This window comes from Bubalus kerabau, chromosome 20 (assembly GCF_029407905.1).
Source record: "Bubalus kerabau isolate K-KA32 ecotype Philippines breed swamp buffalo chromosome 20, PCC_UOA_SB_1v2, whole genome shotgun sequence".
Classification (NCBI taxonomy): Eukaryota; Metazoa; Chordata; class Mammalia; order Artiodactyla; family Bovidae; genus Bubalus; species Bubalus kerabau.
The window spans coordinates 13,972,037-13,989,202 of record NC_073643.1 but is presented as its reverse complement, the minus strand read 5'-3'; the positions used below and the strand labels follow the sequence as shown (position 1 = coordinate 13,989,202).

The 17,166-nt window shown below is 42.2% G+C and overlaps 1 protein-coding gene across 1 annotated transcript in view; it reads left to right on the top strand.

Moving 5' to 3' along the window:
* Window positions 1-17,166, top strand: part of SCN11A (sodium voltage-gated channel alpha subunit 11) — an 81,319-nt gene that overhangs the window by 42,452 nt on the left and 21,701 nt on the right. The window contains exons 17-22 of the mRNA XM_055557924.1: window positions 313-427; window positions 2,949-3,103; window positions 9,005-9,178; window positions 14,911-15,012; window positions 15,482-15,751; window positions 16,425-16,478. Of these exons, the coding sequence (XP_055413899.1) occupies window positions 313-427; window positions 2,949-3,103; window positions 9,005-9,178; window positions 14,911-15,012; window positions 15,482-15,751; window positions 16,425-16,478 (870 nt within the window). The remainder of the gene's footprint in view (window positions 1-312; window positions 428-2,948; window positions 3,104-9,004; window positions 9,179-14,910; window positions 15,013-15,481; window positions 15,752-16,424; window positions 16,479-17,166) is intronic.

Below are 17,166 nucleotides of genomic sequence, written 5' to 3'. Positions count from 1 at the left end.
TCACCTGGCTTCTGTGTGTGTGGTTTGTCAGCAGATCAGAGGTAAGATGTGGAGGGAGGAAAAGGTTGAGACACTGTGTCATGTGCTTTTACCTTTCATCATCCAAGGGAGAGGAATTAGAGAATTCTGTCTTGGAGTCAGGGCTGGTCAGAGCATTTAGGAAAGAACCTAACAAGAGGGATACTTTCTAGACAAACCTCATACCTACCTAGTTTCATGAATTAAAAGTCCTAAAATAAGATATTATATATTAACCATGGTGACAGAGAGTGTTGGAAAATGATTCCCCCTTTCCTTTGTTCTGATGTATAGAAGTCTGATGCTACGAGTGTGCTCTCAGAATGTAGCACCATTGGTCCACAGGATCCCTTTATGCGGGTACTTGAAATGATTCCCAAAAAGGAACCAGAGAGGTGTTTGCCCAAAGGTAAGTGGCAATATTCCTACATTCAGTTCATGGAATATTTGGATGGGATTATGTTATTCTTTGAAGCTCTAGAGTTTGATAGATCCTTTCTTTCTAATTCTACTGGAGACAAAAGTGAAGAGAGTCTCCCCTGGATTCTGGAGACCACTTCAGGAAATTCTTGATTCAGGTGAGGTCAATTCATACAGCCCAACTTATAGAGTAGAAACTTGGGACAGCTTTTCTAGAAAGCCCACTGAGCCAGTATTCCTACCACTTGGTAGAGTTCCCAATACATCAATTGTCAGGATATCCTTGAGGTCATAGATCAAGAGAACTTGACCATAAATCTGGGGTTGGCTAGAGCTCTGGCCGAGGCCCTCAACTCATCTCTCAAGATTTTTCTCTGGAAGAAGGCATCCAAGATGGTGGGGTAGGAAGACCCTGAACTCAACTCCACCCATGGAAATACCAAATATACACTTACTTGTAGAGCAATTTTCCCTGAAAAAGACTCAAGGACTGATAGAACAGCTGCTGCATATAGATAGAACATACAGATCAGGTAGGAAAGATGGAGACGTGGTATCCATGGGAACTGTACCCTCAACTTAGTGACCTACAGTAGGAAGGGATATTGTTGTGGGGCCAGAGCACAGACCCACCCACCTTGGGATCAGCAAGAAAACAGCAGTTTAAAGGGCATCTAGACTATACCAGAAAGAGATCCATGTACCAACCCTAGTGTGTTAGTCAGATCTTCGCTGGTGGCTCAGACAGTAAAGAATCTGCCTGCAAAGCAGGAGACCCAGGTTTGATCCCTGGGTCAGGAACATACCCTAGAGGAGGAAATGGCAACCTACTCCCATTTTCTTGCCTGGGAAATCTCATGAACAGAGGAAGGAAATCCATGTTCTAACCCTAGAGCTTCTGCCAAATGCACAGAGAAGTGCTGGATCCCTTTGTGGGGTCAGAGGCAGCAGAGAGCACCTGTTTGCCTCACCCCCAGAACTCTCCCCAGCCCTCATTCACTCCAGCTCTAGCTACCCCACCAAGGTAGCCTGGGACTTAGCACTCCCCAAGGCCTGACTCCAGCCCAAGCCCACTCTAACCTCAGCTGCTCCACCTAGGTGGCCTCAGATGCCTAAGTGCTCCCCAGGAGTTGCCCCTGACAAGCTTCAGCCCCAGTAACCCTGCTGAAGATACCAGGTGCAAGCTGTTTACACGGGGACACTCCACACAAGTCCATTCCTTGAATACCAAGATAGGTAGCCGTTTCGCCTAGTTCATAGAAACAAAAACTAGAATTCAAACAAAATGTGCATATGGAGGAATGTATTCCAAATGAAAGAACAAAACCCTAAAGAAAAACAAAACCCAGGAAAAATCCTAAAGAAACAGAGTTAAGTAATTTACCTGGTAAAGAATTCAAAGAGATGATCATAAGAGTTTTCACCAAACTAGGGAGGAAAATGGAGAACTTCATTTTAGTAAGAATTTCAACAAAGACTTAGAAAATGTGGGCAAGAATTCAATAACATGATAATAATGCAGTCCACATTATAATTAAAATGTCAAAAATTTGAATATATTGTGCCAGTCCTTCTGCTTTGTGAAGTTTCTGCTGAAAAATCATCTAATAGACTTATGAAGTTTCTCTTGTATGTAACTAGTTCTTCCCTTACTGCTTTTAAGATTCTCTATCTTTAGTTTTTTTGTGATTTTTTTTTTTTTTTTTTTGACCATGCCTTGCAGCGTGTGGGATCTTATTTCCCTGACCAGGGATCAAACTCATGCCCCCTTCATTGATTACATGGAGTCTTAACCACTGGACCACTGGGGAATTCACTATCTTTAATTTTTGACATTTTAATTATAATGTGTCTTGGCATGGATCTCTTTGGGTTCATCTTGTTTGAAAATCTCTGTGCTCCCATCTCAGGACTTAGGTATCTGTGTCCTTCCCCAGGTTAGGGAAGTTTTCAGTCATTATTTCTTCAAATAAGTTTTTTGTCCCTTTTCTCTCTTTTCTCCTTCTGAGGCCCCTATATTGCTAATGTTAGTATACTTGATGTTGTCTCAGGGATCCCTTAATCTCTTCACATTTAAAAAAATTCTTTTTGCTATCCTGATTGGGTAATTTCCACTACCCTGTCTTCCAGATCACTAATTTCATTCCTATGCATCCTCTAAACGGTTTCATCTCAGTTATTGTATTCTTCATCTCAGTGTTGTGTTCTTTTTCATCTCAGTTATTATTTTCTTCAGTTCTTATTGGTTCTTTTTAATACTTTCTATAGTTCTCTATCTTTGTTGAAGTTCTCACTGAGTCTGAATTGGCATATGATGACCTCTATTCTGCTCTGTTGACCAAATGTTGTCACGTGGCTGAACCCAGATTCAAAGTGTTGGAAAAAGACTCCAACTCTTTAGTTGGAGGATTTGCAAAGTTACATGGTGTGTACAAGGAGGGTGAAGAGTTGGGCTATTAATGCACGTGTATTATAGACACTCGTGATAGTGATTCTCTACTTCCTTGCAGGCCTGAATTGCTGCTCTCTATGCTGTACTGTGGACAAGAGAAAGTCCTCCTGGATCACTTGGTGGAGCCTGCGAAAAACCTGCTACCAAATAGTGAAACACAGCTGGTTTGAGAGCTTTATTATCTTTGTGATTCTGCTGAGCAGTGGGGCACTGGTAAATTGTCATGGTCTTGTGGGGACATTGCGGGGCAAGGCGGCTGGGTGGCTTCATTCCGACTTGGCCCTTCAAGGAGCTGTGAATGTGGGGGAACTAGAAAGAAGTGGGATTTCTGTTGGTGTATCCTCTTAGGGGACAGGATTTTGCCATGATGTTCTGAAGAAATGCTACAACTGGGAAATCCCCAAGCTGAAGAGGCTTTACCTGTAGGAAGCATGACCCACGTCAGTGCTTTATTTTTATGTGTTTATTTATTTATATATTTGTTTTTTGGCCATACCACACAGCATGTGGGAACTTAGTTCTTTAAACAGGAATGAAACTTGTGCCCCCTGCCACTGAAGCACAGGATCTTAACCACTGGACCACCAGGGAAGTCCCCAAATTGGAACTCTAAAGTGGCTATTGGAGTCTTGACCTTAACTCCAAGTCTGTCCATCATTCCTAGAGGATTTCTAGACATTTTCAGCGTATCCTACATGTTTCCTCCTCTAGATGGCAATGCTCCTATTCTCTTTTTTTCCTGATGGCCCCTATGTTGCTTTCAAAAAGATAAAACGTTTAGGAGAAGTCTACAGGGGCTAGAATAGGATATAAGTTGCCTTGGTATTTTTCACTACTCATGATCCTTTGAGAGGAGGGAAAAGAGATACTGTTTTATGTGTATGACAGATCCTTCCAAATTGAGGTATTTTGTGAGTTCTGATGAGCTTTGGAAATAACTAAATCAATCAACCTCCCTAGCCATATGGTCATGAACTCCTTTCTGCTCTCTCTTCTCACCTTGTTGTCCTTCTTTCCTCCTCTGCACACATACCCTCACCTTGAGCAACAGTATTTTCTCTCTTATCACCTACATGTTTCTCTCTCTCCCTCCCATTATGTCTTGTATTTCCTCTTAAAATGGCCATAATGTAAAACTAAATTCTCTTAGTATTTGTCATCCCAAGTGAATGGAGTAATGAGTTCCCCTTATTGATTTAGAGTCACAGAGCATTTCACAGTAAATTACTAGGAGGGACAAGGACCTATCTTGTTCCTACACCCCTACTTTCCTGGTTAGTGCTTTACATCTGTGTAATCTCCAGATGAGAGGAGATGAGCATGCATTGGGGTTCACCAGAGCCTGTGATCAACAGACAGCCCATTTGCCTGCTTTGCTCTTCTTCAAACTCTTTGCAACCCTGTGGACTATGGCCTGCCAGGCTCCTCTCTCCATGGGATTTCCCAGGCAAGAATGCTGGAGTGGGTTGCCATTTCCTTCTCCAGAAGGTTCTTCTTCCCAACCCAGGGTTCAAACCCATGTCTCCTGCATTGGCAGCTGTATTCTTTACCATTGAGCCACCAGGGAAGCCCATTTACCTCCTTCAGATCAGATCAGTCGCTCAGTCGTGTCCGACTCCTTGCGACCCCATGAATCGCAGCACGCCAGGCCTCCCTGTCCATCACCAACTCCTGGAGTTCACTGAGACTCACGTCCATCGAGTCAGTGATGCCATCCAGCCATCCTGAAACAAAAAAGCAAATTTCTCTAAGACAGTCCCAGAGAATTGCCTTGATTAATTTTTTTATCACTCATCCTGTAGGCTTCCCTGTAATCTGGTGATTAGATTTCATTAGCTATCTACACTTCCAAGTGACAAGGTTCTTGCTCTTATTCCACAAATAGTCGCTGTTATCTGTCATGCCCTGTGCTATTTAGTGGAAAAGCAATGTTGTTGTCACAAGGTCACACAGACACCTGTGTGAGAAAACTTACAATCAGAGAAGCAGCAGAGGGCACACAGATCTCCTAGTTCTCATCTGCCTTCAGATGAGGCAAGGGTAGGCTGGGCAGGGTGAGACTGAACACACAATGCGGAGGCTTCCAGGAGACAGACACAGGTCCTGTTTCACTGCACGTATTTATAGAGAAATGGAGACAAGAAACATCTAGTCCCTCGCCACTGTATTTGGTATATGGACCAGCAGCCTCATATCACCTGGCAGCTTATTAAGAATTCAGAGTCTTGGGCCCACCCCAGACCTGCTGAATCAGATGCTAGGTGGTTTAAGGCTCATTAGAGTTTGTGAAGCTCTGATTGGGGCAACTACATAGAAATGGGAGCATCCTGGATTAGGCCTAGTTACATTATGGGAGGTTCCAATGCTCAGTTCTGATATCAGCCTGCTCTTCCTTTGAGCAAACTCAGACCTGCTGAGCCAGCTTGTTGCTAAGCTTCCAAAATGAAATGGGAAATGAGCTTTCAACACCATTCAGATTTGTCTCTCCTAAAGAGGCAGTCAGCAAAAACAAGACCGGGAGCTGACTGTGGCTCAGATCATGATCTCCTGATTGCCAAATTCAGACTTAAATTGAAGAAAGTAGGAAAAACCACTAGAACATTCATGTATGACCTAAATCATATCCCTTACAATTATACAGTGGAAGTGACAAATAGATTCAAAGGATTAGATCTGATAGAGTATCTGAAGAACTATGGCTGGAGGTTCATGATATTGTACGGGAGGCAGTGATCAAGACCATCCCCAAGAAAAAGAAATGCAAAAAGGCAAAATGATTGTCTGAGGAGGCCTTACAAATGGCTAAGAAAAGGAGGGAAGCGAAAGGCAAAGGAGAAGAGGAAAGATATGCCCATTTGAATACAGCGTTCCAAAGAATAGCAAGGAGAGATAAGGAAGCCTTCCTCAGTGATCAATGTAAAGAAATAGAGGAAAACAATAGAATGGGAAGAAGACTAGAGATAGAAGACTAGAGATCTCATCAAGAAAATTAGGGATACCAAAGGAACATTTTATGCAAAGATGGACACAGTAAAGGACAAAAATGGTATGGACCTAACAGAATCAGAAGATATTAAGAGATGGCAAGAATACACAGAAGAACTGTACAAAAAAGATCTTCATGACACAGATAACCATGATGGTGTGATCACTCATGTAGAGCCAGACATACTGGAATGTGAAGTCAAGTGGGCCTTAGAAAGCATCACTACGAACAAAGCTAGTGGAGGTGATGGAATTCCAGTTGAGCTATTTCAAATCCTAAAAGATGATACTGTTCAAGTTCTCTGCCCAATATGCCAGCAAATTTGGAAAACTCAGCAGAGGCCATAGGACTGGAAAAGGTCAGTTTTCATTCCAATCCCAAAGAAAGGCAATGCCAAAGAATGTTCAAGCTACTGCACAATTGCACTCATCTCACATGCTACAAAAGTAATGCTCAAAATTCTCCAAGCCGGGCTTCAACAGTCTGTGAACTGTGAACTTCCAGATGTTCAAGGTGGATTTTAGAAAAGGGAGAGGGACCAGAGATCAAATTGCCAACATCCGTTGGATCATCAAAAAAGCAAGAGAATACCAGAAAAACATCTACTTCTGCTTTATTGACTACGCCAATAAATCTTTTTGTAGATCACAACAAACTGTGGACAATACATAAAGAGATGGGGATACCAGATCATCTGACCTGCCTCCTGAGAAATCTGTATGCAGGTCAAGAAGCAACAGTTAGAACTGGACATGAAACAACAGACTGGTTCCAAATAGGGAAACGAGTACATCAAGGCTATATATTGTCACACTGCTTGTTTAACGTACATGCAGAGTACATCATGAGAAATGCTGGGCTGGATGAAGCAAAAGCTGGAATCAAGATTGCTGGGAGAAATATCAATAACCTCAGATATGCAGATGACACCACCCTTATGGCAGAAAGCGAAGAAGAACTAAAGAGCCTCCTGATGAAAGTGAAAGAGGAGAGTGAAAAAGCTGGCTTAAACTCAGCATTCAAAAGTGCAGATCATGGCATCTGGTCCCATCAATTCATGGCAAATAGATGGGGAAACAATGGAATCAGTGAGAGACTTTATTTGGGGGGGCTCCAAAATCACTGTAGATGGTGACTGCAGTCATGAAATTAAAAGACGCTTACTCCTTGGAAGAAAAGCTATGACCAACCTAGACAGCATATTAAAAAGCAGGGACATTACTTTGTCAACAAAAGTCTGTCTAGTCAAAGCTATGATTTTTCTAGTAGTCATGTATGGATGTGAGAGTTTAACTATGAAGAAAGCTGAGTGACGAAGAACTGATGCTTTTAAACTGTGGTATTAGAGAAGACTCTTGAGAGTCCCTTGGACTGTAAAGAGATCAAACCAGTCAATCCTAAAGGAAATCAGTCCTGAATATTTATTGGAAGGACTGATGCTGAAGCTGAAATTTCAATACTTTGGCCACCTGATGCGAAGAATGGACTCATTGGAAAAGACCCTGATATGGGAAAGATTGAAGGCGGGAGGAGAAGGGGATGACAAAGGATGAGATGGTTGGATGGCATCACCGACTCGATGAACATGAGTTCGGGCAAGCCCTGGGACTTGGCGATGGACAGGGAAGCCTGGCGCACTGCAGTCCCAAAGAGTGACTGGTATACTGGTGTCACAAAGAGTCAGACAGGACTGAGCAACTGAACTGAAAGAGGCAGACAACCCCTGACCTTCAAGAGCTTGGAGGCTTATAGGCAAGAAGGATGGAGTCCAGACAGCTATAACTAGGGCCATAGTGGTACACTCAGAGAAGCAATGTGCCATGTGGATGGCACCTAACCCATTCCTGTGGAAGAAGGACAGTTTCCTACAAAAGATATCAGCTAAGCTGATATCTTAAAGGCTGACCAGGAGCCAGTCGGGGAGAGGAGGAGATGAAGGGCCTTCTTCAGTCAAAAGCCCACTTGGGGGCTGAAAGTGAGACTGTTTTATTCTCTATTCTTTTTCTTTAGGGTTGTGGGACTGTGAGATTGCCTTAGTTCCTAACAGCATTGCTGATTTCTTTCTTGCCTTCCCAAGTGACTTGGCAGGGTTAGTGCCTCTTCTCTCCTTTCTTTCATCCTCAGTAACACTGTAAAGGCCAAAAGGACAGCTTATAGCCTAGAAATACAGAATCACACATACACATACTTTGGGTTAAGGAAATGTTTGGATGTAGTGTGAAAAAGGGTCTCTCCAAAAGCTTAGATGTCTAATTTTTGTAGTCCCACTTAATGAATGTTTGGGCCTTCCCAGGTGGTGCTAGTGGTAAAGAACTTGCCTGCTAATGCAGATAGATATAAGAGACTCGGGTTCGATCCCTGGGTTGGCAAGATCCCCTGGAGAAGGAAATGGCAACCCACTCCAGTAGTATTGCCCGGGGAATCCCATGGACAGAGGAGCCTGGTGGGATACAGTCCACAGAACCTAACATTAGGGTTAGGATTAGGGTTAGGGTTAGGCACAGAGTCCGACATGACTGAAGTGACTTAGCAACATTCGAAGTAATTTACATTGGGAGCTCTAGCCCAGTGCTTCCCAAACTTTTGCACATCATGGTTCACATACAAAAATGATCACATCTGTAGGGAACACTGGGATATGTGGATAATGCTGTTTGTGGTGGGGTTGATGAGCCTCAGGGTTGGCAGGATCCAGAGTATGAACTAAGGTTTTCAGATTTGATGTTATAAACAATGAACAGCCACTGAATAGAGCCACCCAGGTAACTAGGAGGATGAAAGAAATGGTGAATGCCACTGGGAAAGTTGGCAAGATATTGTTGGCAAGAGTTGAAAGGATTAGGAAGACCAGGAGATAGTGTGATGATCCATTAGGAAGATTTTTTTTTTAAATATTCCAGGGCCCATTGATGAGACTCTGGGAAAATATAGTGGCAACAGAAATCTAGAAATAGGATTTTCCTCCTTTTGTTTTACTTACTCAAGGAATTGTTTCTACTGGAAAAGTTCAGCCTTAAGCAAAATCTCATCACCAAGAGAGATCTAGTTTATTCAAATAAGGAAGAACAATAAAAAGTAAAGTCAGCAGAGAGTTCAACCTGACCTATGGCTGTGCTTTATCATTTCAGGTATTTGAAGATATTAACCTTGATAAACAACCCAAAATCCAAGAATTACTTAAATGTACTGACACTATTTTCACATACATTTTTATCTTGGAGATGGGTCTGAAATGGGTGGCCTTTGGATTTAGGAAATATTTCACAAGTGTCTGGTGCTGGCTCGATTTCGTCATTGTGATTGTAAGTTTACCATCTCTGTATAATGTGCAGGTGGGATGGAGAGGGGCTGGGTTGGGGTGGAGGAGGGGATCACATGGGAGCTGCTTTTCCTGTGTGCCTCATACGAGTGCCTCTCCAGAATATTTTTCTTCACATTTATCTATCAGCAGTCCAGCCTTTCCTTGGTCCCATTCCTCATATGCTGCATTTCATATGCTCACCATCTCAACCATTTCTGTGACGGTACTCATTCACTTCTCTCCATAAGCACAGCTTATGTCTGATGTACATCTAGAATAACTGCACATTCTCTACTTTTCCTTCTCCTTCCAACTTTTAATTTCTTTTCAAGACTCCTTAAAGCAGGTTAGCAGCCAGCAGATTAGGCTGGTCTCCCATCTTGATTGTCAAGCAACAAGGATTATTCACATACATTTTTTTTTTCCTATTTAATCTGAACAACAGTGTTCCAAGTTAGGCAGACCTATGTATTGTCTACCACATTCCAGACAAGGAAACCTGAAGCTCAGAGGCTTAGCAGCTTGTTTCAGATGAGATTGGAATTCACACCTTGGTCTGTAGGATGCCAAGGTCAATAGAAGTAAGCGTAGGTAACACTTTTCGACTGCTTTCTCAGTACCAGGTACTCTGCCGTATGCCTCTTGTGCATTCTCTCTTTTAGTTATCACAGCGTTTCCATGTTGCAGTTATTTTTTTCCCCCGATATATAGGAGTAAACTAAGTCATAGAAACATGTTCGAGGTTGCCCAGCTAGAAGATGGAAGTGAAGTCACTTAGTCATGTCTGAGTCTTTGCAACCCCATGGACTGTAGCCTACCAGGCTCCTCCATCCATGGGATTTTCCAGGCAAGAGTACTGGAGTGGGTTGCCATTTCCTTCTCCAGAGGATCTTCCCAACCCAGGGGTCAAACCTGGGTCTCCCACATTGTAGTCAGATGCTTTACCATCTGAGCTACCTGGGAAGTCTTTTGAGCCACCTGGGAAGAAGAAGGAGGTGAGACTCAAATCTAGTAAGCCTCCCTGCAAAGTCCTTGATTTTAACATCTATAGCCTTTCTATAGTGACCTAATTAGTTAGACTTTGTCCCTGCTATTTAAGAAAGTAGGTATGACAAATGCATAGTATAAACTGTGTGCTCAGCACACCACACTGGAGAGCCATAATTTTGTTGGCGGGTACAAATAGGCCGTGTGGTTCAAGCATTTCAGAAAGTCATCGGTGCCATCAGAACTCCAACACAAGCATTCCCATGAGCATCATGCGGGTCCCTATCAGTTTCCAGAGTGCTGGTCACTGTGCATCCATTGTCTTATTGACTATAGTGAAGGATGCATAAGACAATGGACAGACTTTTGGTATCTCTGATCTAGGACCTGTAGTTTACTGACCTAAACTTAGGAGACTGATTCTTTTTTTTATTTTTGATTGGAGGATTATTACTTTAAAATTTTGTATTGGTTCCTGCCATACAACACTGCGAATCTGTCATAACTATGTAACTATATATATATATCCCCTTCCTCTTAAGCCTTCCTCCGTCCCCTTTCCCCGCCACCCTGTCCCCTTAGGTCTTCAGAGAGCGCCAGGCTGGGCTCCCCGTGTTACGCAGTAGCTCCCCACCAGCCATCTGTTTCACACATGGTAGTGTGTATATGTCAGCGCTACTCTCTCAATTTGTCCCATCCTCTCCCTCCCCTGCTGTGTCCACAAGTCTGTGTAGGACACTGATTTTAAAGCTGTTTCTTTACTCTCTTTCTGTGTAACCTCAAGCAAAGTGCTGGAAGTTTTGACATCAATTTCCAAATGGATATAAATGAGAGTGTAGATTCTAAATTGCCCAAATTTGCCCAGGTACAAAATGGAAACCATACAGCTAACAATAACTATTTAAAACATCAAAATAGTAGTCGAGTGCCACACTTTCAAAAAGGACACCAGGTCCAGGTGGTTCTGAAAACAAGTTTTACCAAACTTCCAAGGAGCAGTGCTATAGACCACATGTTTGTGTCCCCCTACCCCGCCCCTGAAATTTGTGTTGAAACCTGATCTCCAGTGTGTTGGAGATGGGGCCTTTGGGAGGCAGCTAGGACATAAGAGCATTGACTCCAGAGCCCTCATGAATAGGATTAGTGATCTTATAAAAGAGCCTCCACAGTTTCCTCACTCCTTCTGTGAAGACAGGGAGAAGATGACTGCCTATGAACCAGGAAATAGGTCCTCAACTGGACACTGACTCTGCCAGCATCTTAATCTTGGAATTTCCAGCCTTCAGACTGTAAGAAATTTCTGTTGTTTATATATCCAGGCTATGGTATAGTATTCTGATATAGCAGCCTGAACTAAGACAAGCAGTGCATCCCAACCTTACTCAAATTAAGACAAGGAACAGAAAAGGAGGGGAGGCATGCAAACTTATTTAATGAGACAAAGATAACCTTGATAACAAAATGAATGGAACAAAAATGAGTAGAGCAAGAGAAGATATAATCCTTTAACTATATAGCTTTATAAATCCCAGAGAAAGCACTAAGTGTGGTTCACTATTACTGTTACCAGCCTTAGCACTATACAGACCCAGTTCCATCTGAAACAAGGTGCTGATCCACTGAGCTTCAGAGTTCATGTCTGTTATGTGGTAGTGAAGTTATGTGTGTGTGTGCTAAGTCAGTTTGGTCATGTCTGACTCTGCGACCCTATGGACTGTAGCCTTCCAGGCTCCTCTGTCCAGGAGTTTCTCCAGGCAAGAATAGTGGAGTGAATTGCCATGTCCTTCTCCAGGGGATCTTCCCGAAAGGGACTGAACCCATGTCTCTTAAGTCTCCTGCATTGTCAGGTTCTTTACCACTAGCACCATGTGGGATGCCCAGCAGTGATGTACACCACTGCATAATTCAGAACATTATCGTGTGGATTAAATGAGTTATGTGAATAATCTTTTTACGTTGCTTGTTACTCAAGATTAAATAAAATGATCTTTATAATTTTGGAATAGGAAAGTGCAAACACAACCACAAATATATATCAAAATATAAGACTTTCTTTTTTTTGTTCAACAACGCCATGATTATAAAAGACAGGCTAGACCCTCAAGACAGTATATACCACATATAAAACAGATAGTTGAGCTTACCGGGTGGTTCAGTGGTAAAGAATCCACCTGCAATGCAGGAGACACAGGTTTGGTCCCTGGGTCAGACACAGGTTTTGTGTCTGGAGGTAGGGCTGGTAACCCACTCCAGTATTCTTGCCTGGAGAATACCATGGACAGAGGAACCTGGTGGGCTACAGTCCATAGGGTCTCAAAGAGTCAGACACTACTGAAGTGACTGAGCGCACATGCATGCATAACAGATAGTTATTATCCACTGTAAATAAATACCCCCTACAGATCAACAAGAAAAAGACAACCCAGTGTAAGAATGGGAGAAGGATGCAAACAGGCAATTCACAGAAGGATCTTGAGTTGTAACAAATGTATGAAGAAATAAATACACACTAGTTATATCACCAGTTAGCATAGAAATACATATTAAAATGAGACTTCTTTTTACTTATCAGACAGACAAGAATTTTTAAGTTGGATAATATCTAACATGAGAAGGATTTAGGAAAATGGAATTTCTAATCACTGCTAACTGCTATAGAAGACATTTGGGGAAAGTTTTGCACCATTAAGTTAAAATTACAAATGAACCCAATTTACAAATCCAGAAATACCACTTCTAGTTACACGTTTAAGGAAAACTCTTGCATATGTACCCAGGAAAAATGCACGTCTGTCTAGTTTGCTATTATTCATTGTAGCAAAGAAATGGAAATAACTTAGGTATTCACCAAGGGGGAATGAGTTCATAAAATATAAATATATTCTGTAATATTCCATAACAGTTAAAAGGAGAAAACCATAAGAATATATATCAACATGATAGGAATCTCAAAAACATAGTACAGGGAGATTAATGCAAGTTAGGTAGGAATAAAATAAAACTAGTGAAAACTTCCCACCTGGAAGAATGCTGAAGAGTGGAAAAGAACGGGGATATGTTCTTGTCAGCGTTTCTCATGGATGTTTCAGTTAGGGGTGAGGTTCCAGGTGAAAAGGTATACAATGTCCCTCCAGGAGCATCTTCTCCATTTACACTAACAGTCATTTAGTAACGCCAGAACTTCTAGGCTTAACAACCCCTTTCCCTCTGGTTAGTAACAAGGTCAACAGTCCATGGGGTCACAAGGGTCAAACACAACTTAGCAACTAAACCACCACCATAGGAACAAGGTAGGCGTATTTGTGCAAAAGCTAATTAAATAACTCTCCCAGCAGGCAATGCTGTCACAAGCAGAACAAAACAGCTTATTTGAAAAAGCCATTATAAATAAGCACATTTTGAATCGATGGTGATTTTTAAAAACTGATTATGAATTTAAGACTCTAGTTATTCTGCCATATTCATTCAATTTCTCTTACTCTGCAAATGTGTTACTACTGCAATGAGATTGGCTAGTGGGAGGTGTTTTTAGATACCAATGAACTTTGCCACCAGCTAAGTCAGGAGTATCAATAATTCACTTCCTGTCCTGCTGAGCACTCTCCATCTAAGCTGAGCCTCTGAAGGCTCTGCATAATCAATAAGAATGGCTGAAAATCTGCAAATAGTGTCTTCAACTTAAGCTCAGCATCTTTATTGAGCTTTAAAAAAATTTTCTTATTTATTTATTTGTCTGTGCCAGGTCTTGGTTGTGTCGGTGGGATCTAGTCCCCTGGGCAGGGATTGAACCCATGCCCACTGCATTGGGAGCACAGAGTCTTAACCACTGGACCACTAGGGAAGTCCCTGTTTGTTGAGTTTTAATTTAGTGTGTTTACAGAGTTTTCCAATCCTCTGTCATATCCCACTGTAAAGAAGCATGTTAGGAGAGAAAATTGGATTTAATTCTCCAAAAAGGAGCTGTTTGAATGAGGGAACATGTTAACCAAAAGGAATTCATTCATTCATTCTTTTTTTTTTTTTTAGAATTATTTCTTTGTAACTTTTTATTTTGATATTTCAAGCTTATGAAAAAGTTGCAAGAAGTTGCAAAAGAATCCCTTACACTATTTCCCCAGATTCACCCATTATTAATATTTAAGCCCATCTGCCATATCAGTTTTTCCTGTATTTTTTCCCCTAAACTGCTTGAGATTAAGTTGTAGGGATCACACTACATTAGCCCTCAACATTTCAGGGTGTATTTCCAAAGAACAAGCATGTTATCTCACACAGTCACAAAACAATTATCAAGGTTAGGAAATTTAACATGATCCAGTACTAAAACCCACATCCATTTTTGAATGTTCTCAGTTGTCACAAGGTCCTTTATGGCTAATTTACCCTACCCGCCTACCACCACCTTTCCCCTACCGCAATCTAGGATCCCACTCAGGATCCCACATGACATGTCATTGTCATGTCTGTCTGGTTTCCTTGAATTCACAACAGTTTCTCAGCTTTTTTTGTCTTTCATTAAACAAATCATGTAAACGCACTGTTCTCACCCATATGGGCTGGAGCTTTGCCAGGCAAGAAGAAAAATAGCCTCTAACCTGCCCTCCCCTTCCAGGTGGGCCTGGTTGGTTTCTGTCTGGATAATCCACTGTGGGCATGCATTTGCCTCTCAGAAAGATGGCTCTTAACACCACTGGGTTCTCTGGTCACCAAGCTGGATGTACTACCCATAGCTTCTTTTCCCTCCAGGTCTCTGTGACCAGTCTCATCGACCTAATGGGCTTGAAGTCCTTCCGGATTCTTCGAGCACTGAGGCCCCTGCGCGCACTGTCCCAGTTTGAAGGAATGAAGGTATGTTCTTTAGGTGGAATGGAGGAAAGTCAGCTAGCAGGGAAAGGTAGAGAAGCCAACTGCTCTTCTTAGGCTGGACATCCCTTAAATTGTCAAGCTTTTCCTGGACTCCTTCCCATCTGGCCCACTACTTAGAATTCAGAGGTAGAGAAAAGTCCAAGATATAGTCTTCACCTAAAAGCACTTCTGTGACAGTCGAGCTGGGCTCTGGCTTCCCTTCAGTCCTAGGGCAGGTGTCTCAAACACCATCATCAGAAGACACTTCTCAAGCGATCCTGTAGCAACCGAAAGGACCTGTAATGTAAGGAGCTGAGAGCAGGGCATGCCATGGGGTTGGGGTTCAGGGTTGGAATGTAAAGATGAGGTTTCAAGAAATGCAGCCCCACACATCAGACCCATCCTGGGAAGATTAAGAGCTTGGTGAGTCTCACACATCTATTATGTTTTTCTTCTGCTTTGTTTCCTTAAGGTGGTAGTTTATGCTCTCATAGGTGCCATACCTGCTATTCTGAATGTTTTGCTTGTCTGCCTCATTTTCTGGCTCATATTTTGTATCCTGGGAGTAAGTCTGTTTTCTGGAAAATTTGGAAGATGTGTTAATGCAACAGATGTAAAATCAGTCATAGATTATCACATTGTTGCAAACCGGAATCAATGTGAAAGTGGACATTTCTACTGGGACACCCCGGACGTCAACTTTGACAATGTGTTAATGGCTTACCTTGCGCTACTGCAAGTGGTAGGTGCTGTCGGTTTGTTTTTCACTCTGGGGAAAGAACCCTTAAAAGAATCATAAAGCATATCTCAGCTAATAAAAATATAATGACTCCATTGAAATAATGGATTCAAACCCCAGTTTCCTCATGGGAGCTAATGCCCTCTGGAGTTGTTCCCCACTGAGCATCGCCAACTTGATTGTCTACTGAGCTTCAACCTCCAAGACCCTGTAAGGGTTTGGACCTCACACTCTGTCCTGTGGTGCCTTGTTCTCCTTAGCTCCAGCCAGAGAGACATGGAGCCTCAGATGCCAAGCCACACCTGTAGTAACAGTTCCATGTGGGAACAGTCCCATGTCAAACCGTGGTTGCAAGGTCTTGGACAGATAGCGCAAATAGATGTGGCATCAGGAAAGAGCCTTAATCAGGTTCTTTGCATCAGCTGGTCCATAACTTTTCTAGGAATTTTTAAGGCAGAAATTTCTCTTGTCTTGAAACTTTTTATCTTGTGAAAATGAAGAAAAAATAACACAAAACACATGCCCATGAACTTTTTTCAGCTGTTCCTTTATGTAGGCATTCTGTCCAGGAAGGGTGGACCATCATCTTATATACATCTGCCCGCTGGACTTGCTGGCTTTTGTATGTTGATGACAAGTCTATAATGGTATTCATGTTTCTCTTCTTTCGTCGCAGGCAACATTTAAGGGCTGGATGGATATTATGTATGCAGCTGTTGATTCCACAGAGGTGAGCTTGCGTTCTACCGTGCTGTAGAGTGCTAAGATCAAATCAGGAGAATCATGACTGCATGGCCAGCCTAGAACTTCCCTCATCATAGTTCCAGTGGCCAGAGTTCTCTGCCTTTTTTACATTAAGACAAACACTATGAAACAGGGGTTAAAAGGGTTCTTACTCATCCTCCTCTGAGTATTACATCCTAGCATGCTCACAACTCTGATGGTCTCCGTCTATTTCTCTTTCTGACAATTCCCTGGGTACAAGTGAGGTGAGCTTTTCTATGTTCCTCTTTCTATCTGAACCTCCCTTTGCAAGATTATCAACTTGCTGCATAATCTTATGTTAAATTATCAGTTAAATTAACTGAATATTAATTCCTTCTTTCCATTAGATTATTTCCAGACTAATGCCTACACTTAATTCAAACAAGTAGATGCCTGAAGCCAAGTGGGACTAAGGTTAGGTACTATTTGAGGCAAAAGAGAAAAATAATTGTTTCAAATATTTATGTCCAATACAGTGGTTTCTATGGCGGGTGTTCAATAACAAATATCGTAAGTCCTTTGAGCAGATGATAGAGTTATCAACACTCATCTCTATCTTTGAATATGATTAGAGGACAGAAAAGAGAGGTGCTCCTACCCCTAGCCCCAAAACGAATAAAACCAGAGCCTTGTGAAGAACTTGGACAGAAGGG